Genomic DNA, 21,565 nt, shown 5'->3' on the forward strand with positions numbered 1-21,565 from the left:
TTAGCTCCAACACCTGACACAGTGCCTGGCACATAGTAAGCCCTGGCTAGCTTCTAAGAGCCTCACTGAGTGACTGAAAGCGTTTTTAAAAATGTCGCCACCTAGGCTTCAAACTGTAGGCAGAAAAAGCTTTGCCTGGATTGACAGTTTAGAGACGTATTCGTCTAGTTAGATGTGTTCACTGACTTTACCTTGTAAAATTAAAAAGAAAAAGACCTCTGTATCGGTTCGCATCTAACGAAGGCACATGTATACTATTAGACCATGTTATGAGCTTAATGGAAGGAGACAAGATTTTTCACTAAGAAAATGTATAAGACTGTTGAGGTCACGTGGGAGGAAAATAGTCCCTTCGTTGGAGCGTTGCTATCTTACTCTATCACGGCCACTAATAAAAATCTGACATGGGATGAGTCAGAATTGTCTCTCAGAAGTGAGTTAGATCTGGCTCATGTTCGTACAGACGTGAAAGCCAGGAACGAAGAAAGAGGCTTTGAAAGCCTGGGTTGAGGAGGCGGCGCGGTTCACTGCGATGAGCTAAGTGCCCAGGGCCACCGGCAGACATGGGGGCCTGTGTCCTTCCTTTGTTCTGGGGTCCCTCTTGCACCATGTGGCGAGGCTGGTGGCTAGGAGCAGCTCAGGACAGAACCAGGTGGCATCTTACCTCTCCCACCCTCCTGTGGGCTCCAGTGGGTCCCAGGGGACAGCCTGCCTTCCTTGCAAAGCCCAGTAGCACTGGGAGCAGAAACTGGGACCAAAGAGTGAGTGCCCTGTTTGACAAGCCGGACCAGCCACCTCTTCTTCAGATGCAGGGGGAGCCTTGGTGTGCTGACTTTTCCCTTCTCCCTTTCCCCTTCCCTCTCTTCCTCCCTCTTCCCTTCCCCGCTCTCCTTCCCTGGTGGTGCCCTTTCCCAATGCCCATTCATCCCTTTTCCTTTCTTACATGCCTGTCTTCTAGATTTTCTTCTCTTTCCTCCCAATTACTTCCCCTCATCTGAATCTCCTCTCTGGTCCCTTTGTCCTCGCTCTCCACTCCTCCTCCCCTTCCCTGGCCCCTGTTCAGCTCCATCCGGACTGTAGGCAGAGCTGGACTAACACCCTCACTCACTAGCTCGGCCACCCTCCAGAGAAGTCACTCTTCAGTGGCCACCTTCCTGACCCCCTGGTCCTTTCTCCAATCCTTCAGCTATTGCTCTGAAGTCTGAGGAGGACAGAGCGGGGCTGCCGCAGAATCAGGCCAGAGGAGAAACCAAACCATGTGTTCACACTGCCCCCCAGCACTGCTGCTCTGAGAGCTTTCGGAGTCCTCAATAGGGTTAGGACTTAGGGGCTTCTTCAGAACCGGGAGTGAAAACAGCCATAGGTCAAAAGAAAAGCTATGGCCCCCACACAAAAATAATAATCACAAATGAAAACTAAGTTAACTCTGAAGTCCCAAATTCGAAGAATTGCCTTGAATCTGTCACTAGAAAGCACCCAAGGCCTCACTCTCTGGGCTCTGGGTGCCCTGGGAATGGCAGGAGGCTCTGACCCCCTTCCCTCTTTGTTCGCTCCCAAAAAGCGTCCTCTGAGGTGGTCTTCGAACTTCCTCGGAGAAACTGTCTCTGGGAACTGTAGGCCCCCGGCTGCTGGGACTAATGAGGGTGATGTCAGGACCGCGCAGCTGTTAGGCAGCTTTACCAGGAGATTGTGGCTTCTGGATGCAGTCCTCGGGTCCCATGCTTTGGGTGAGATCTGGGTCTTCGAGTGGAGGAGGACAGATGAGATTTCAGATTTAGAGTTGATGCTGGAATGATTAGTGCTTTGGGGGGCATTGGGTGAAGGTATTTTGCACATGGGAAGGACATGAATTTGGGGGCCCAGAGAGTGCCCTGAAGGGCTGACCTGCATTTCCCCCAGAAACCTTGCAGCTGTCCTCATCTCTGGTACCACAGAACGTGACCTTATTTGGAACTAGAATCCTTACAGATGCAGTCACGTTACAGTGAGGTCATTAGAGTGGGCCCTAATCTCCTGTAACTGACATCCTTATGAAAAGGGAAAATCTGGGCAGAGAGATGCCCCTACTGTCAGTGGTGGGTAGTCCATGAACTTCTAGAACCCTGATAATAGTGGAAAACAGACACAGGCTGGGCACTAGGTAAATGGGAGCTCTAGGAGAATTTCAGATGAAGATGCTGTGGACCTTGGCTTCCCATGTCATAGTGACATTAGCCTGAAGACGCTCTTTTGACCCTGCGACCCCCGCTTTTCACCATTCACTGACTTTTAAAGCTGGAAGGACACGTGGAGGCTCTCTGTTTACCCCTGAATATTACAGATTAGGGACAGGAGCCCCAGAGAAACAAATGACTGCACAGCCGGCCTAGCTGGCTCTCACCTGTGGTCTCCAAGAGCGAAGCTGGGTGCCCTCTCCAAGGGCCACTGCGTGAGTTTACCCTGGGCCTTTCTCACACCTTTTGAGAACTGTCCAGAAGATGTGCGTATAAATTAAACATCATTCTTGCTGCCATCAGTAAGATCCTTGATGGTTAGTTGCCAGTTAATTTGGGGTGGTATATGCCTTGTTTGGAGTCCCCAGTCCAGGAGAGGCGAGGTGGCTTTGGGAGGAAAGGACCTCCCAGGACAGCAGAGCTCCAGCTGAGGGCTAGAAGAAGGTCCCTGTGCGGCCCCAGCCTGAGCTCCCATGGTCTGCCTTTCTGGTTCGGTCCTTCCTGTACCTCTCGTCTCATCTGATATCAGAGCCCTGCCTGCTGTTTCCTGGGGCCTGTAAAAATAAACATTTTAATGCTTCCAAATGATTTGACGTCAGACTTAATAATATTATACCGTGCAGCTCCAAGAGCTCTCAGAAATCCTTTAGGACAACTTCCTCCTTCCAGACCAGTATCAAATAACCAGGGTCAGCCCTCTTCCAAATGATCTCTTAGGTACACAGCCATCCGGGCCTCGAAAACAAAGGTGATTGAGTGCAAACCATGAGGAAGACACAGGGTCAGGCAGAGCATGTCGGGCACCACGTGGGCCTGGGTCAGTGAGCGAACTTGGCAATGATGCGCCTGGAAGAACTTCCTCCAGGGTCTGATCCCCATCAGAGGCTCCAGCAAACATGATTGAAAGTCCTGAAGGTGCCTCCCTGGCTGGTCACGAACCTGTTTCTTTTCCCAATTGCCCTTTGGCTTTGCGGCTGTGACTCAGAAAATGAGAAGCCTAAATTCATTGTCCCCTTCCCATCAGAGCTTCCATCTATTATCAGAGATTTCAGACAAAGCAAGAAACTTTGGGCAGCCAGATAGGTGCTGTCGTTGGCTTGGCTCTTCCTGTTCGCCTGACAGGAGACATGCTCAGGTGTGACCCAGAGTGGGGTCAGGGTTAGAGGGTCAGAGCAGAGCGGGACAGGGTTCCCACTCCCGGCCTCACCAGAACATCTCTCCTAGGTCCCCTGGACTGCAGGTTACAGGGGAAGGAGCCTGAGGCAGCAAGCACTTACATGAGTCATCCAAGGTTACACTGCAGGCCTCATCCAAGGTCACACCCTTGGACTTGTTCAAGGTCAGACCGCTGCTCTCCATAGCGGCGTGTCAGGGAGAGCCAAGGCCTTCTGCACCCAAGCCCACTGTGCCTTCCTTTTGACTATGCTGTCGGCATCCTTGCTGCCACTCTTGGTATAATTCTGCCTTTCCCAGCAATGTCCTCTGTTTCTTTCCTCTCATGCTAGGGTTTCTGTAGCAAACAGAACTTACTTGTCTTGAATGCAGTGGGTGGTGTCTGCGTGGATCTTGTTTAGAGTTGTTTAGAAACCGCCTCCCCTTTGCCCCCTCAACACGCACACCCCAGCTCCCCAGGCGCTGCACAGCCCATGGACCTGAAATTCCACTGTTGGCACCTGCTAATGTACACCCCACACCCCTGGTGGGGGCATGTTTTAAAGTATTACTGTCCAGCTACATTTCAGTGAAAATGGAATTGCGGAGACAAGGCTGCGAGGGATGGGTGGGGGGGCGGGAGGAAGGAACTTGAGGTGGCCTCTGCCACCCACCCTCCCCGCAGCCAGGAACCAGAACGAGAAGGATGGAAAGGAAAAACTCAAAAACCAAACCGCATGTGTCTTGCTGGACATATCTGAAGCCCTGGCCCTGTGCACCCCAGGCTGGGCAGGGGCTGCCCCTCTCATTTCCACATCATTCTGCCCTTCCGTTACTGAACTCTGGGTGCCCTGTGATGTAAGTGCCTATTACCTGGGCCGCAGAAGCCCTGCCAACTCAGGGTGGAATTAGCACAAGTGGTTCTTACTTTCTTTACATGGATTTAAATCCATATTCGAGTCTGTATTCTACTGGGCTGCTTGGAGATTCTATCTCAGTCTGAACTGGGAGCCCTGGTGCCCTCTTTAGGGTCACACAAGGATGTGAGAAGATGATGTGCTGCTGGGAAAACCAGGGAGGCAGCTTGGTAGGCATTGATATCCTCAGGGTCTGAGCCATAGAAAACCCTTGAGCTCCAGCAACCCTCTGCTTTGGGGCCAGGCACACATCATGGGTTTCTTTGCTAGTGCAGGGAAGTCCCCTTTGTGCATCCCCTGATGTGGCCCTGCTACCTCTGGGCCCTGCCAGGGACTAGGGCATTGTCCCTGCTTGTGCGACTGCAGACATCTGTCCCCACTTCCATGGGAGGATGCTGGCAGAAGGCTGTCTCCGTTTGTCCTCACTCCTCTGGGCCACTTCGTTTAATCTCCCTAGTGATGAGGCTGTCGTAAAACAAACAGATGTTCCCTTCACACTTCACACACATTCTCTTCTGGGCATTTTCAACACCCGCCAGGCAGAGACCTGTGGAAAGCCCAGACACATTCTAGAAAGGAGATAGCGAGGGAGAACAAACGTAAATGAATATATCAATAAATCGTCTTGATGTGCTCGTTTGGATCCCCAAAGGCATTTCCTGGGCCTGGTGCCTCGTCCACAGTGTTTACTTAATTCAGCTTAAGTTGACTCCTGGCTGTTTTAAGGCTTACACTTAGGGTTTTGTAGGTTGTGCACTCCCCAAATCTAGAGGGCTCCACTCAAGCAGATTTGGTTCTTCATTAACATAGTTTTCTGACAGATGTCTGGTCAGGTGTCTTGGAGTGTGAGCTCTTTTCTACTTTGAACAAATTCTTCAGATCTAGTGGTGGCCTCAACCAAGGCCTATACCTTTCTCTCTTTTTCCTCATTCAGTTTCTTAAATGCAACAAGTGATAAATAAGAAGCAAAATTTTGGGAAGTGAAAAATCACTTTTTGTTTGATGATAATCCCAGGAGATTGCTGACTTTATTAATTTACCTAAACCACAGCCAGAAGCTTAATATTTTAAAATGATCTAAAAAAAATATTACAGAGGAGTGGGAAACATGGAGAAAAGAAGAAATCTGGGTCATGTCATTCCTGCTCAAAGTTATAATCAAATTATACCAAAGAGGGGCGCCTGGGTGGCTCAGTGGGTTAAAACCTCTACCTTCGGCTCAGGTCATGATCCCAGGGTCCTGGGATCCCTGCATTGGGCTCTCTGCTCAGCAGGGAATCTGCTTCCCTCTCTCTCTGCCTGCTTCTCTGCCTACTTGTGATCTCTGTCTGTCAAATAAATAAATAAAATCTTTTAAAAAAATTATACTGAAGAGTCATGGGTACCACATCTGCATATCCATAGTTATGTAGAACTCCGAGTGTCTGTAGATCTCTACAAGTGAACTGTCTAAAATATGGTGTGAGGTTTTTTTTTGTTTTTTGGTTTTTTTTTTTAAGAAAAGTTTGTCTTAATCTCTTTCTTGGTGCTATCTGACCCCATTCCTTCCTGCTTTGTTTCCAGTGACTAGGGTAGCTTGCATCGATAGGAAGATAGTTCTCAAAGGACACATCTGTGCTCTTACATTAAAATAATCTCCATTTTTTTGTTTTGTTTTGTTTTTTTACAGATCAGATGGCAAAGGAGCCAGTGGAAGACACAGACCCTAGCACGTTATCCTTTAACCCGGTAGGTTACAATCTTTACATCAGTGGTGACAACTCTTGTTATTTCTTTTTTCCCTTTGTTATGTTTTTATTGCTCAGTATTTACACGAAGATCAGAAACCCCAAAGTCAGGTTTTCCCAAGATAAATTTCTTTATCGCGGTGTTCTCTGTGATGTAATGAAGTGTTTGGGTTTCTCAGGGCTAAAAATGGTATTGGATTCTGTTCTTGTGATCTTCTTAGATTATATCAGGTCTTTGTATTCTTGTCTATTTTTAATACTTGTCAGTCCTCTGTTTAACTTCCCCTTCTTCAGAGTTCAAAATATTTAGTGTGAGATGGAAGGCAAAAACAGGACTAGTATAGAGTTACTGGGGGCCAGCAGGCACAGATGTTTGATTCACTCATGTTACTGCATTTATTCCCTGCAATAACCCTGTAAGGTAAGCACTGCCCATTTCACACATGAACAACTGAGACTCAGGGGTTGGGGTAAGTCGCCCACATTGGAAGCAGCCTCAGTGGGATGCAGACCCAGCAGCCAGCTTCCGGTCCCTGCCCTGCCCTCCCATAACCACGCTGTGGCGTGTCTGCTGCTTAAAGCTTACCAAGGACTTCACATACATGGTTCTTCATCCTCCAAGTCATCAGTGAGGTGGGAGGACAGCCACCCCATTGTACAGATGAAGCGAAGAAAGTTCACAGATTCATAAAAAGTCACCCAGACAGGAGCCCTGCTCTCCTGTGTGGTACTGCCTCTTGGTTATGACCAAATCCATGCCTCTGGCAACATTACATGTGTTATTGTGCATATAGGGGGTGACACACTCCTTTAAAAAAAAAAAAAAAAAAGAGTGTTTGGAGGAGAAGAACTGCGCAGCCCATGAAAAATCCTGATCAATGTAGTTAGAATGATGTAAAAGACACACGTCAATATCATTAGACAATATAATTTGATGAAATGTCCTGAAGTCTTTGGTGATTCACGAGGCATCTCAGTGTCTTGAGGGGTTTGTCCTTAAGTCTTGAGTCCCCACTGCATAGTTAGTTGGGGGCAGCGTTGGGGACAAAGCTGGACACACAGTGGAAATCAAGAGGAAAACATCCTCTGTCCTTGCATTCCAGAAAGACAGAGCATGGGCCAGCCCTGGGGCTGTTGCTCCCCATTCCCTGTGCTGTCGTCCTGAATGAGGGCCTTTGGCTACTAGAAGGTGCCCTCAGTTTGTCCTTCCAGTCCACTACCCAGCGCCCGACCCACACTGCTCTTGGACTCCTGCTCTCTTCCCACCTAGGGTCACAGCCGTCTCCACCTCCGCTCACTTCTCCGTGCCAGAGCACACTGATTTCCCCAAACCTTCCCTAGGTCGGTTTGCTGGGGCTGTCACAACAGAAGACCACACAGCAGGTGACCTAAGTGCTCCCCATGTCTGTAGGTTGGAAAGGGCAGAACCCTTCTCGTCCCTCCAAAACTGGTGGGGAAGAATCCTTTCTCGTGTGTGGTGGTCAGCAACCCCTAGTGGTTCTCAGCTTCCAGCTGCATCCCTCTAATGTCCTTGCTGCCTTGGCCCGTGGTCGGATTCTCCCTGTGGGCAGCCATCTCTGTGTTTCTTCTCTTGTAAAGAGAGCAGTCCTGTTGAATTGAGGCTCCCTTACCCCAGTGGGATCTCATCCTCACTAGTCCTCTATCTAAGTCTGTAGATGTCTAGCTACCCTATTTTCAAATGAGGTCCCAGGTAAAGGTACTCAGGGTTAGGACTTGAGCACATTTTTTGGGGGGAGATGCATGTCAGTCCAGAACATTCCAAGGGCTCCTGGGATGAAATCTGTGCTCCTCATCATGGCAGATGAGGTCCTCCATGACCTCATCTCAGCAGCCCTCCCGATGAGCCAGTCGTGTGTAGCTCTTTGCTGCGCCTGAAACACCCCACACCGTCTCACCTTCCAGGGATACTAACACTGTTCCATGCAGCGAAGAAAATCTCCCAGCTTCCTCAACTAAGGAACTCATGTGCTTCCTCCCCTGCGGTGCTCTCTTTGCTTCACCCTGGGGCCTTGGGAGTGTCCTTTCTCTATAGCCTAACCCCTACTTTTTAATCACACTGTGCTGGAATTGTTTGCTTGTGTGAGTTCCTGCAAGACTGTGTTGAATGTCTTCCCATATTCAGCGCCGGACACAAAGCAAAGGTGGACGGGCCAAGCTTCCCAAGAACCTGGAATGGCACCCACCTAAATCTTTTCACCTTGCTTCCAGAATCTTCCATGTAAACTGGCTCTGTCATTTCCTATCCTCCCCTGTCCTCCTCCAGTGTGCCTCTCTGCTTCTACACTTGTCACACTTCACACCACCTGGACTTGCTCCCCTGGGCCCACCACCTGTGATCACTGTGCTCCTCTTGGCCACCCGAGTTCTTGGGCATTCTGCACACCAAGCTCAAATGTCAGTCTCTCCAGGAAACCTGTGTTTGCTCCAGCCTGTGGATTCCCTCACACAAACTTCTGGTAGATATTTATTTAACACTGAGTCAAAATGCGGGGCTGCAAAGATCATAGTTCCTTTTTCTTAAAAAAAAAAAAAAAAACTCATGAGTCTATCTGAGGAAATAGGCAAGTCCATACTTTAAAAACAGCCTGGTAAGTGTTAGCGTACAGGTGTGTTTTCTGTGCTCCGGGGACCAGAATCTAGTCTCAGGGAGAATTTGACTTTAAGTTCTCCGTGACTGATGACTGATTGATTGATTTCTTCTGTGGAAGAGGAGTTCAAGGCTTCTAGAGGTTTTGAAACTTCACTGTTCAGCTCCAAAGAAACTGCAAGGAAGGAGTTTTAAAACAAAATCCTTGGTTCCACATTTGTTTGTTTTTCTCTTCTGTCAGAGGAAGACATGCGTGAGACCTACAGGCAAGTTGGAAGGTGCAGCCTTTTTGTTTAAGGCTGGAGGCATGGATCCAAAGGCCCAGATGGGGAGTGGGAGCTGCGCAAGGGTTAGGGACAGGATAGGGAGACTGGGCACATTCCCACTCTGCTCATGGAAGTCATCGGAGAATTACCACATTGTTTAATCGGAAGTCAAAGTTTCCAGAATACCTGCATGGAGGTACCAGGAAAGAAATATGTGATTGCTAGAGCCTTTGCTATTTTGAATTCCCTCCCGTGGTACTGCCGCCAGCCAGTGCACTGAACAACTGTGTACAATTGTATGCAATGAGTAGATCTTTGTAGATCTTTGTGCGGTCGGTAGGCTGGTTGGCTTTTGAATCCTGTCCTACTCACTCCAGGACACAGCTCTACATGAGTGAGATACTGCCTGGCCCACGGGCTTGTTGAGCCAAAGGAATGCCACAGAAATGGGGACAAGAAATGGGTCTATCCCCATAATTCAAAATAACAAATGCTCCTCAATTTTAAACTACCGGAAATGGGTGGGGGGGAATAGCCCAGCAGAAAAGAGAGGAAGTGTGGTTTAGCGGTCAGAGCTGAAGCAGTTTGGAAGCCTTATTCTGTCTCATGTTCCAACATTAACTTCTTGTCAACCTTGATTTCATTTTTATAGACCGAGGATAAAAACAAACAATGGGTCAGGCCTGTTGATAAATCCATGGCTAGAAACTTGCAAGGCTTTAAACTAAAATTATGACTTTCCCCAAACAAAGATTTCTTTTCACTTTGCTCTTATAACTGAACTATGGGGTTTAAAAATAACTCTCTTCTTTTGTTGGTTTCCACAGTCAGACAAATATCCCATTCAAGATACGGGACTCCCTAAAGGTATGTACACTTAATATAACTACTTGAACTTGTGATTATTTTAATGTCTTGAACAAAGCACTAGTGAAAGTCATCTCTCGTTCCTTAAAGTTGTTAAAAAGAAGAAACATACTGACAGTTTAGCTTTTGACTTGTTGACTCTCTCGGGCATGGATTTTCTTATTAAAATCTACAAATTATTTCATTACAAATTATACATTAAATCCCCGTGGTGTTTTTAAGATGCATAAAATGAAGAGAGACAGTGCTCTGTGTTGCAAATGACAGAAACCTAACTCAAGCTCGTTTTTAAAAGGGATGGGACATACTGGCTTAGGCTCTTTGGATACTGCGAGGTGCAAATTTGAAGGATGCTCTCAGGCTCAGTCTCTGTGTGTCTCTCATCTCATCTCTCTGTCTTCATCTGTGTTGGCTCCATTTTGCGGCAGGCTTTCCCTTCATGGCCAGAAGGATGGTCACCAACACCTCCGGCTGTACACGGTGCCCATGGAGATGGCAGAGCAAGGGCGTGCCTTCCCCCTAGTGTCCACGGCACAATTTCTAGGGATGGCTGTCATATGGGGAGTTTGGGTCACATGGCCATCCGTGACGCCATTGTTGCCCTTAGGAAGATGGAGGACGTGGGTCAGGTTTGCACCTTGAGATTGGGTGGGGGAGGGCATGGAGTTATTCTACCCAAACCACAGGAAAGAGGCCTCTGTTACTAGACAGAGGGGCAAAGGATGCTTGTCAGACCCCAAAGCAAAACAAAACAAAAACAAATCCAAAAAACCTATCTTTTGTAATTCACAGACCAATCGTTTAGCCATGGTGTAGACATGGCCAGGCTCAGCCTCTCGTGATTTCTTCTGTGGGGCAGTCTGTTGTGGGGTCATCTGGTTGCCCTCTTGAGTCTTTACCTTGTGCTCCACTGACAGGCCAGAGAGGAGGGGTGGACAGGGTGAGGGACAATCTGATCTGAGTAGCTTCAGAGATGGCAGGGGCCCCCAGCTTCCTGGAAAGGTGGGACTTCCCGGCACCTGCTGCTGTGGGTTTTCCTGGCAGTCCTTGTGACCGGGTAGCCGTAGGGTCACCCAACTGGAGGGTGAGGAGGGAGCTCCTTGCCAGGGTCCACTTGGGGTTAGGTCCAGGGTTCTGCGAAGGTTCCCCTCCCTCCAGTCTTTACTGGCCAGACTCTTCTCCTTACATCCAGAAATTAAACCTCCAGCATTTCATTCCTTTTGCCGTCTGTGCATGGCCTGGGCGTGGCAGTGATGTGGCAAAAGGAGACCAAAGGCCAGGTTTGAGTCCAAATCCTGGCTGTATTCAGGGAGGCTTGTGGCAAGCTCCCCTTCCCCTAGTGGTAAGTGACCTCTAAGTGTCCCGAATCCTCCAGTCCATGATTTGATTCTCCAGTTCAGCCAGAAGGTAGAAGACACAAACCAGGCGACCAGGGACATGGGAGGCAGTCTCAGGTGGTGTGGCTTCGACTTCAGTGTGCCGTGAAGAATTATTGAGGGCGTGGGGGGAGCTGTTGAAAATCCAGATTCTGGGCTCAGTGGCTTTGAAATCACCATGTGGCAGGTGTGGGGCCAGGCCCAGGAACCTGTAAATGCATACCTGAGCGGCTGGGAGGCAGACCTCACTTGAACCGAAGAAGCTCAAGGATTTGGTATGTCCACCAGGGAGGCAGATAGACAAGAGAACCAATCTGTAGCCAGACCACTAGCTGGACTCGGAGTGCCGTTAGAATGGTGGCTGCACCTCTCAGGGTCTCAGTTCCCTGTCTCCCAGTGCAGGAAGGACAGTGTTCTCCTCTCCTCCCAGGATGCTAAGGAGAATCCAATGAAATGAGTCCAGGATGGTGCCTGACACAGGCGAGCCAGATGGTGGAGGGAAATCAGGAGAAGGAAATGTGCAAACTCAGGCTTGAGGATGCTTTCCCAGTCCCATGGCGAGAATGGCACTGCTTGAGACAACCGCTGAGCTGCAGTGACTCTGAAAATGCAATGTCACAGTTTGATCTGTCTAAAAGATCTTTTAGATTTCCTGTTTTGGAGGGGGAAAAAAAGAAGACTGGTTGTTTAGCAACCTGATACTGCAGTAACTGTATCATTGGGTTTCTCCTGGAATTCGAGATTCACAAAACTTTAATTAAACTGGTGAAGATTTGGGCGCCTGGGTGGCTCGGTGGATTAAGCCGCTGCCTTCGGCTCGGGTCATGGTCTCAGGGTCCTGGGATCGAGTCCCGAGTCGGGCTCTCTGCTCAGCAGGGTGCCTGCTTCCCTCTCTCTCTCTCTCTGCCTGCCTCTCCATCTACTTGTGATCTCTCTCTGTCAAGTGAATAAATAAAATCTTAAAAAAAAAAAAAAACTGGTGAAGATTTTACAAGTAACATGACTATGAAAACCACGTTTATGGGAAATGTGACTATATCTTCCATCCTGATTCACGGAGAACTGTCTAACTAAGCACATGACTTTTTTTTTTTTTTTTTAAGATTTTATTTATTTATTTGACAGAGAGATCACAAGTAGGCAGAGAGGAAGGCAGAAAGAGGGGGAAGCAGTCTCCCCGCCGAGCAGAGAGACTGACTCGGGGCTCAATCCCAGGACCCCAAGACCATGATCTGAGCTGAAGGCAGAGGCCCAACCCACTGAGCCACCCAGATGCCCCAAGCACATGACTTCTTATCTCTAAAGAAATACATCATCTTATACATAATGTCTAGAAGTTTATAAACTTACTCTAAGGGCGCCTGGGTGGCTCAGCTGGTTAAATGTCTGACTCTTGGTTTCAGCTCTGGTCATGATCTCAGGGTCATGGGGTCGAGCCCCTGTGTCAGGCCCTACTCTGCATGATGTCTGTTTGAGATTCTCTCTCCCTCTGCCTGCCTGCCGCTCACTCACACGCACACATGCATGCTCCCTCTCTCCCAATAAATAAATAAATGAATCAAATCTTTTTTAAAAACTTCAACATTTGCATTCAATAATATCTATGACTTGGGATGCCTGGGTAGCTCATTCAGCTAATTATTTGCCTTTGGCTCAGGTCATGATCCCAGGGTCCTGGGATCGAGCCCTGCATCAGGCTCCCGGCTCGGTGGGAATCTGCTTCTCCCTCTGCCTCTGCTGCTCCTCCTGCTTGCGTGCTGTCTCTGTCTCTGTCAAATAAATGAACAAAATCTTTTAATAATAATAATAATATCATCTATGACCTGATATTTGCTAGTATTTTTAAAAACCTACCAGTGGGGCCAATATCACCATTAAACATTTATGGTAATTTTTTTTATAAACATATAATGTATTATTAGCCCCAGGGGTACAGGTCTGTGAATCACCGGGTTTACACACTTCACAGCACTCACCATAACACATACCCTCCCCAATGTCCATATTATGGTAACTTTTTATCATAAATGTTTTTAGGGGAAGAACCCATATGAATCAGTGCAGAAACAAAGTATAGATTCAAAAGCAAATATAATCTAATTAAGTCCAACCTTGGACTCCTACGTTTAAGTGAATTTTAGGGGGTCCTGCTTTCTTTAACAGAGGATTTACCTGTAATTAGCTTCAGCGGTTTCCATATGGTTAAAAAGTCTTCAAAATTTATTTTTTTAAGCAGGCTAACCATGTTTCACAAAATATGATGCTTCTAGTATATTCCTGCTGTCTCCATGGGCAGTATAAAACCATTCCTCACACAGTCCTGAATGGAGGGGTTCTGAATTAGCTGCTTTCACCATAAATCAACAGTGAAGTCTAACGCAGCTCCAATGACCAGCCTGTTTTTGAGATGAAACATGCTGTTAAACTTGTTTTCTTATCAAGAACAAATGTGTAGCTTCCGCCTCCCCTGATTTTAGAGATTTCAGGGTTCATTCTGTCAGGCCTCTTTTCTGAGAGCTATTCTGGGAGAGTCTGCTGCCACTAAACTTAGGACTAATATAAGAGTGAGGTTCATTTTATTAAGGTTTTTTGAGTATTGTTGACACGTAATGTTACATTAGTTTCAGGTGTAGGGCATAGTGCAAAACAACATGGAGCTTCCTTTAAAAAATTAAAAATAGGGGCATTTGAGTGGCTCAGTGGGTTAAGCCTCTGCCTTTGGCTCAGGTCATGATCTCAGGGTCTTGGGATCGAGCCCCGCATTGGGCTATCTGCTCAGCCGGGAGCCTGCTTCCCCCTCTGTCTCTGCCTGCCTCTCTGCCTACTTGTGATCTCTCTCTCTGTCATATAAATAAATAAAATCTTTTTAAAAAAATAAAAATAGAATTACCATATGCTCCAGTAATTCCACTACTGGGTATTTACCCAAATAAAACAAAAATGCTTATTCAAAAAAACTATATCCACTCTTATGTTTATAGCACCATTATTTGCAATAGCCAAGCTTTGGAAGCAACCTGAGTGTCCACGGACAGATGAATGGATGAAAAGATGTAGGGAGGGGTGTGAGTGTGTGTGAGTGTGTGTGTGTGTTAGAATATTACACAACTGTTAAAAAGGATGAGATTGTACAGTTTGCGACATGAGTGGGGCTTATTTTATATCAAAGTGCTCCTGGTATATTATAGAAACTGCGGGCTTAAGTGTTTTGAAGGAAATGTGACTCTTCACAATTTGAGAGAAAGTGTGTTTGGGAAAAAATTCTCATTTTTGAATCACTACTCCCAGTGAGGGGAAATTATTGCACATAAATACATTATAAAGTAATCAAGATTTTATCTTCTTTTTGTCTAGGGTTCCTGCTCTTTTATTGTTCAAAAAATTTTGTGGTGAATTTTAAGTTAAAGAGAAGTAAAGTAGACTAATTCTATTGTTGCTAAATTTGAGGCATAGGAACTCACACGTAGATGATACTTGGGATGTTTTAGAGCAATTTGTCAACTAAATGTAGAAGTAGTGGTTCAATTTGAAAAAGTGAGGAGAAAAACAAATATGAAGGAATTCACTAAAATAATTCAGAAGTAGGGGCGCCTGGGTGGCTCAGTGGGCTAGAGCCTCTGCCTTCGGCTCGGGTCATGATCCCAGGGTCCTGGGATCGAGCCCCACATCGGGCTCTCTGCTTGGTGGGGAGCCTGCTTCCCTTCCTCTCTCTCTGCCTTGCCTCTCTGCCTACTTGTGATCTCTGTCTGTCAAATAAATACATAAAATCTTAAAAAATAAATAAATAAAAAATAAAAAATAAAATAATTCAGAAGTAAAAATACTTGCCCTAAAACTCACAAGCCAATATGCTGTATTATATATGATCTTTCCCCTCATAGATTGAAGCATTTTGTTAATAGGCTTCCCTGTTCTAAAAGGAAGCCAAACACCCCTTCTGCCTGCATGATTTGCTGTGTCCTGGTCCTGCTCGTTCCTAGTTCATGGCCTCCCACTCAACCTTGACTGGGACTCCTATTATAATAAACTCCCAAATCAACCATCCTTCCCCAAATTATGATTTGAATACAGAATTGACCATCCTACACCATTTTTTTTTAAAGATTTTATTTATTTATTTGTCAGAGAGAGCGAGGGAGAGAGAGCGAGCACAGGCAGACAGAATGGCAGGCAGAGGCAGAGGGAGAAGCAGGTTCCCTGACGAGCAAGGAGCCCGATGCGGGACTCGATCCCAGGACGCTGGGATCATGACCTGAGCCGAAGGCAGCTGCTTAACCAACTGAGCCACCCAGGCGTCCCATCCTACACCATTTTTAAAAAAAGATTTTATTTATTTGAGAGAGAGAGAGAGAGAAAGCACAAGCCGAGCAGGGAGGGGCAGAGGGAGAAGCAGGCTCCCCGCTAAGCGGGGAGCCCGATGTGGAGCTTGATCCCAGGACCATGGGATCATGACCTGAGCTGAAGGCAGATGGTTAACCCACTGAGCTGCTCAGGTGCCCCCATCCTGCACAGTTTTTTTTTTTTTTTTTTTCTTTTGAGGAAGGCAGAGAGGAGAGGGAAGGATATGACCACAGGAGTGTTTGGGGTACCATTTCACAAAAGTACGTATGTTCAAGTTGTCCTCACATTGGTGAAAAAAAAACATGCTATTCCAAAAATGCCGGCTGACCGTTATGATAGTAGCCATTTTGAGAACCGGCGTGACTGAAATCACACGTCTGTTACTTTTTGCCATGGTGCCTCAATTCTGTGGGATACCTGTTGGATGTCAGATTTCCAGAGGCCCCCGAGATTCCAGTTAAGTAAGTCTGATGTGGAGCCTGGGAATCTGCATTGTTAGCCAGCACGGGAGGTTCAGATGCCAGAAAGCTGGGCTCTGTCTCTTGAGACGCACAGGCCAAGGCAAGATCTCTACTGCTCTCACTTCAAGAGATACCACATACAATCTTCGTGAAAAACTATATCTTTAGTTTAAATTTCTCAGATAATACTATTAAGGGGTGGGGGGCAATGTCCTTTAGTTGGAATCATGTGGGAGGCCATGAACGTAGCCCCTTGTTTGAACAAATCCAGCACCCTGCCACTTACTAGGTGAATGGATGTTAAAGAATGTAAGAAAGAGATCAATCAACCAATCTCTCATTCAGTCTTAACTCTTGGCCCCCGATAAATGATTCTTTCTTCAAAGCTCTATAACTCTCAGAGTTTGCATAAGCCTTTCTTTCATAATGTTCTCTATGTCTGTCAACTTTCAAGTTGAGAGCACAGTGTTGAATTCTACAAAGGTTCCAATCTGATGGGACCAAAATCTGATTTCCACGCATTGGTGCCGTCCTCACCACAAGTCGGGGAGCTGCGAAGTTAACCCCTGTGTCAAACAACCTAAGAATTGAGGTTTCCTCCCCAAGTCAAGTTTTTGGAAGGTGTTAAACATGGCACCTGCCTTTCAGGTTCCTTTAACTTTCTCTGGCAATCCGCACTTGGACAGTAGAGCTGACGTAGCTTTGCTCTGTCCTCTAGGAGGCTGAGTTTTGAAGACATGTGTCATTCCCACTGTCTGCTATCTGCCAGGCATAGTAAAGTGCCCAACGAGCAGATGAGCTCAGTGGCATCTGCTGTGGTGTTAAGCAGAGGGAAATGTGTTTGGAGTGCCATTTACTCACCCGGCTGGACAGGGAAGGACCCTGCCCGTGGTTAGGCGGACAGCCACACATACCTGACACTGGATGGATGAGATGGACAGCAGTTTATGAGTCCCTTATCCTCACTTGGGGGAGGGGGATGCTGCAAGCCATGCAGGGTCACATGGGGTTGCCCTCGGGAGCACGTGAAGAAGCGGGGGCTGCAGTTCTAAGGGTGGCGAGAGAACAGAGGGCCCTGGTTCCCCAGGGAGGATGTGACTGGCTCATCTGAGTAATTCTGTGCTCCAGCAGGGACCTGAAACTCAGTACTCAGGGCTGAGTGGGGACAGTGGCTTGTGTTTAGCTAGGGGGCCATATCCATGGAGCAGAGCGCCAAGAGCTTGTACCTTGTACGTTCCAGGTCCTCCTGATTTTACCAGATATGAAGTCAGCACAGAATATTGAGTCTTAATCTTAGATCTTTTGCCCCAGTTGACTCCATGGTGCCTTGACATCAATTTATATCTTAGTGATGATTGAGACTTACAGGGTAGAGGAGGGCCTCCCTAAATAGCAAAACAGTCATTTGGCCAGGAGAGAATGGGCCATGTGGTGTGGCACTGGGGGAGTGAGTGCCTGGCCCCCAAGGGCGTGAATTCAGACAACCAATGCTTATGGCAATAGTGACCCCAGTCAAAGGCTCTGTTTGCGCTTTGTAACTAAAACAGGAATTCTGTGAGGAGCCCATTATACTTTTTGAGGTAGCCTGTTGCCTACAGAGTAAATGGAAGTTCCATCCAATGGCTCCTTTTAGAGCCAGGCATTGTGCATTCTGAGAAGTGAAATGAATGTCTTGGTCCCTATCCAGTAGAGACTCTCTATCCCCTGGTCTGGAACTCCAAGGGGATAGAGAGTGTTCTAGAAAGGCCTTATATTTGTGGTCTTACTAGAGGTAGAGACCTTTGCTACCTTGATTTATATTCTGTTCATCTGTGAGGCAAGAGATTCCCAGGGTTCTTTACTTCAGAGTGGGCAAGTCTTCGGCAATGGTTCAAGAGTTTGTAAATAATAATATTAATAGTAGTAGTAGTAGCAGTAGTAGTAATAATGATAATGATAATGATAATACTGATGGGACCATTTGTTGGCCGGGCATGTAGCACTGAGATGACAGCCTGAAGTCTGGCCAACTGTGCTGACTCTTGAATCCTGTCTGTTATCAGGGACATCCTGAAAGGGCTGAAAAGCACAGGTCTCCATGAGCTCCATCATGTCTGGTGGTGGCCATCTCATCTGTAGTGTCTACAATCTCCCACAGCTATTCGCTCAGTTGGTCTGAAGGGGGCCCCCCAGGTAACCCAGGCATCTGGGAAGAGTGACCTCTTCCAGCACCATGGCATCTGGCAAGATACTGAGGAGAGTGAGGGACTCCCCCTCCCATGAGTGGAATATGCCCAAGGGTCCAAGTCTGACTCTACTAAGTAGCAAGGCCACAGAAGCCATGTCAAGCTTGTAGGATGCTGCTTCCATGACCCAAGGCAGAATGGGCAGCAGCGCCTGGAGCCTCACAGATACAGGGTCAGTGAGAGCCTCTATTTCCAGAAGAGCCCAGCCTGCAGCCAGCAATCACTGCTCTAATGGTATAGAGAGAGAAGGGCCTAGGAGGGCGGTTTCTTGCATCAGAAGCCTATGGAAAGCTTAGGACTATCTTGGTGGTCCAGAGACTTCAGGAGGAATACAAGGAAGGAGGTTGAAACCCTGACAGTGAAGGGGTTGCTGAGAATGATCACTGTAGACTTTTGTTGGAGGGAGCCAAATGCATGGTGGACCCATTTGCAAGTAACCGTGGCATTGGGAGTAGGAGTAAGTGAAGTGTGCAAATGGGGAATGGGTTGTCTCCAGAATTCCAAAAGAACTAAAAGATGTTGGACTTGCATTAATGTGTAGGTACTCAGAGGCCCCATAACTCTTTAATGGCCTTGTCAGAAATGAAGCAGCCCTTAGTTTACCAGAAAAGTCTTAGGGTTAGGGTTGAACCAAGCGGTGCACTGTCCTGGAGGGCAATGTCCTGATCCCTTTCTGTGAGCTCTTTTACAGATATTTATATGGTTTGGATGACTGCATCACATGGATGTCCTCAGAGGAGGATGTGAACCTGTGAACCTGGAGAAGGGTGGGTGTAGATAAGATCTTGCCTGCAAAGTCCGTGTGCTAGAACAAAGCTGTTAGGAACGCCATGGGTATCCTGGTCACCACGTACTGGGTGCCTTTGCAGACGAAGAAGGCACACTGCAGCTGAGAGGCTGCTCAAGTAGACACTAGACAGAACATATCAGCCAAAACTGTAATAGCCAGGTATTTACTCATGGCTGATAGGATAGAGTCAGTAATGTCAATAACACTGGGCATAGGGTGTAGGGCTTTCATGGATGGGACTATGGCAGTAAGGTTGCAGTAATGCACTTTGAGGTCCCATTCATTTTCCTCCAGGTTTAAGGCAAGGCCGCATTCAGCTGTTAAATGAGAAGCAGGAGATAGTCAGCCTTTCACTCTTCAGGTCTTATATAATAAGTTTTGATCTTTGGAAGTCCTGTTTTTTGTTTCTTTTTTAAGATTTTATTTATTTGACAGAGATCACAAGTAGGCAGAGAGGCAGGCAGAAGGGGGGAAGCAGGCTCCCTGCTGAGCAGAGAGCCCAATTCGGGGCTTGATCCTAGGACCCTGGGATCACGACCTGAGCCAAAGGCAGAGGCTTTAACTCACTGAGCCACCCAGGCACCCCTGGAGGTCCTGTTTAATTTACATTGGGCCATAGTAGTTATTTGAACTGAGAAGTCTGTGGGGTCCCATTTTGTCAAGTCAACTAACTGGGAAGATTTAATATGAATTCATGGGGTCAGAGCAGCCATGCCCCCATGAGATGCTCTAAGGCAGTGTGTGCTGTGACCCTGGGAAATTGAGGCCACATGGTAGTCCTCATGGTCAGGGTATGGCTTGCCTGTCCTCTGTTTTACCTTCAGGAGCTCTCCTACCATGATGGGGGGTACACCGTGGTGACATTTAGTGGCATCTCCAGGTATAACTGTAATTTGAGCCCTGGTGCTGATAAAGTCCATGAGGGTTGGCCAATTCAGATATTTTGGCAGATATTAAAGCTAATTCAAAACCTACGTGCACACCTGCAGTGGCAGGGGGGTGGGGTGGGCAGAGGGAGAGAGAATCTCCAGCAGACCCCAGGCTTGATGCAGAGCCTGATATGTGGCTCGATCTCACCACCCCGAGATCATGACCTGAGCTGAAATCAAGAGTTGGATGCTCAACCAATGGAGCCACCCACCCAGCCCTCTTTCATCTATTGCCTGTGTAAATTATTGTAGTAAACGTTGGATTTGCCATTGGGTCACACCATGGACCTCTGTTTTCAGTTCTTTTTTTTCCTTTTATCTCCTCCCCAGTATCCAGGTTTCTTTCCGTCTTGCTTTCATGTCCCCTCCCCTTTTCTTTTTGCGTCACTGGATAAACTCTGGGTGCAAGTAGGTGGGGGAACCCTCTGCTTCCTCCTCCACAGAGACTCAAATCAGTACCATGGGGGTTGGGGTCTGCCACAGCTGCCTGCCACAGGGCAGTGGTGGCTTTCTTATGGTTTCGGAACCCCGGGCTTGCGTCAGGCTCCAACCAACTCCTCGTCATGCGGCTGGGGGACTGTGGGTGGGTTTCCCCTGTAACTGAGGGTCAGGATCCTCACTGCAGATAGGCAGAGGTGGCCCACAGGCCCAGCGGGCAATGGGCTGAAATGGGTTTGCTACAGCCCTGCCTTTTCTTCATTTCTTTTATGCTTTCTCTATAGATTCCCTTGGAATATTTTTATTTCTACCTGCATAAAACCCCAGCATTCACTTTCTGGCCATTCATGGTGCAGACTTTCTGGGGACTTATAGGGATGGGCTGGGGAGGCTGACAGCCCACCTCATAGGGAGCCATCTCTTCCTCCAAGGAATGTCAGTCGGTCTGCTTGGGGTCAGGGTCCACCTCCAGGAAGGTCCCACTGCTGAGGGGTTGGCTGGGGTCTGGCAGGCCGGCGATCCAGAATTGGTCCTTCTGCACACTGTAAGCAGCTGCGCTAAGCCCAGACACACTGGCTGGGGGCTTGGCATGGGGACAACAGCCATGTGCCAAATGCTCCTTCCCCGTTTCCCCCAGTTCCTAGGCCACGAACTGCCATGTATCCTGATCACGTATCCTGATGCCCTTGGGGGTCAGGAGAGCACATGTGCCAGCAGCAAGGGAAGCCACAGTGTAGGATACAGCAGGGTCACCATTTGTGCCCAAACAGCCACAAGCAGGGCGCCATGTTTCACTCACCCTGGGATGGTGATCTCATGGCTTTCTGCAAAACTCCCAAAGCACCATCCCCACACCCATACTGGCCGTGTACGATCACGGTGCCAGTGCGGCTGTCCCCAGGTATCCACCAGGCTGGACACAGCTGCCGGAGAGCTCTAGCCCAGCTTGTGATAGCTGGGACTTAAGTAGTGACCAGCCAGGGCACTTCGAGCTGGAATTCTCCAAGCTTGCCTGCCAAACATCAGCGGACCCCAACAACACATCATACTGGGGGACAGACTATGAACAATGGTTTTCACCTTGAGGATGACATTTTAGCTGGGAAGAGAGGACAGATGCCACAGTACTTGGGCCATGCTGTTCCTGATGTCAGTTGTCACACCACCTCCCATTCACCCGGCTGGTGAGGGAAGGACCCTGCCCCGGGGTTAGGTGGACGGCCATATATACCTGACACTGGACAGATGAGATGGA

General features: G+C 47.8%; 1 protein-coding gene across 3 annotated transcripts in view; it reads left to right on the forward strand.

Moving 5' to 3' along the window:
• The window catches only part of EDARADD (EDAR associated via death domain), an 87,256-nt gene that overhangs the window by 25,817 nt on the left and 39,874 nt on the right, over positions 1–21,565 (forward strand). For all 3 annotated transcript variants that reach the window (XM_047702542.1, XM_047702541.1, XM_047702540.1), the window contains exons 2-3: positions 5,952–6,010; positions 9,711–9,750. In XM_047702542.1, coding sequence (XP_047558498.1) covers positions 5,957–6,010; positions 9,711–9,750 — 94 coding nt within the window. In that variant the 5' untranslated portion in view covers positions 5,952–5,956. The remainder of the gene's footprint in view (positions 1–5,951; positions 6,011–9,710; positions 9,751–21,565) is intronic.

This window comes from Lutra lutra, chromosome 14 (genome assembly GCF_902655055.1).
Source record: "Lutra lutra chromosome 14, mLutLut1.2, whole genome shotgun sequence".
Classification (NCBI taxonomy): Eukaryota; Metazoa; Chordata; class Mammalia; order Carnivora; family Mustelidae; genus Lutra; species Lutra lutra.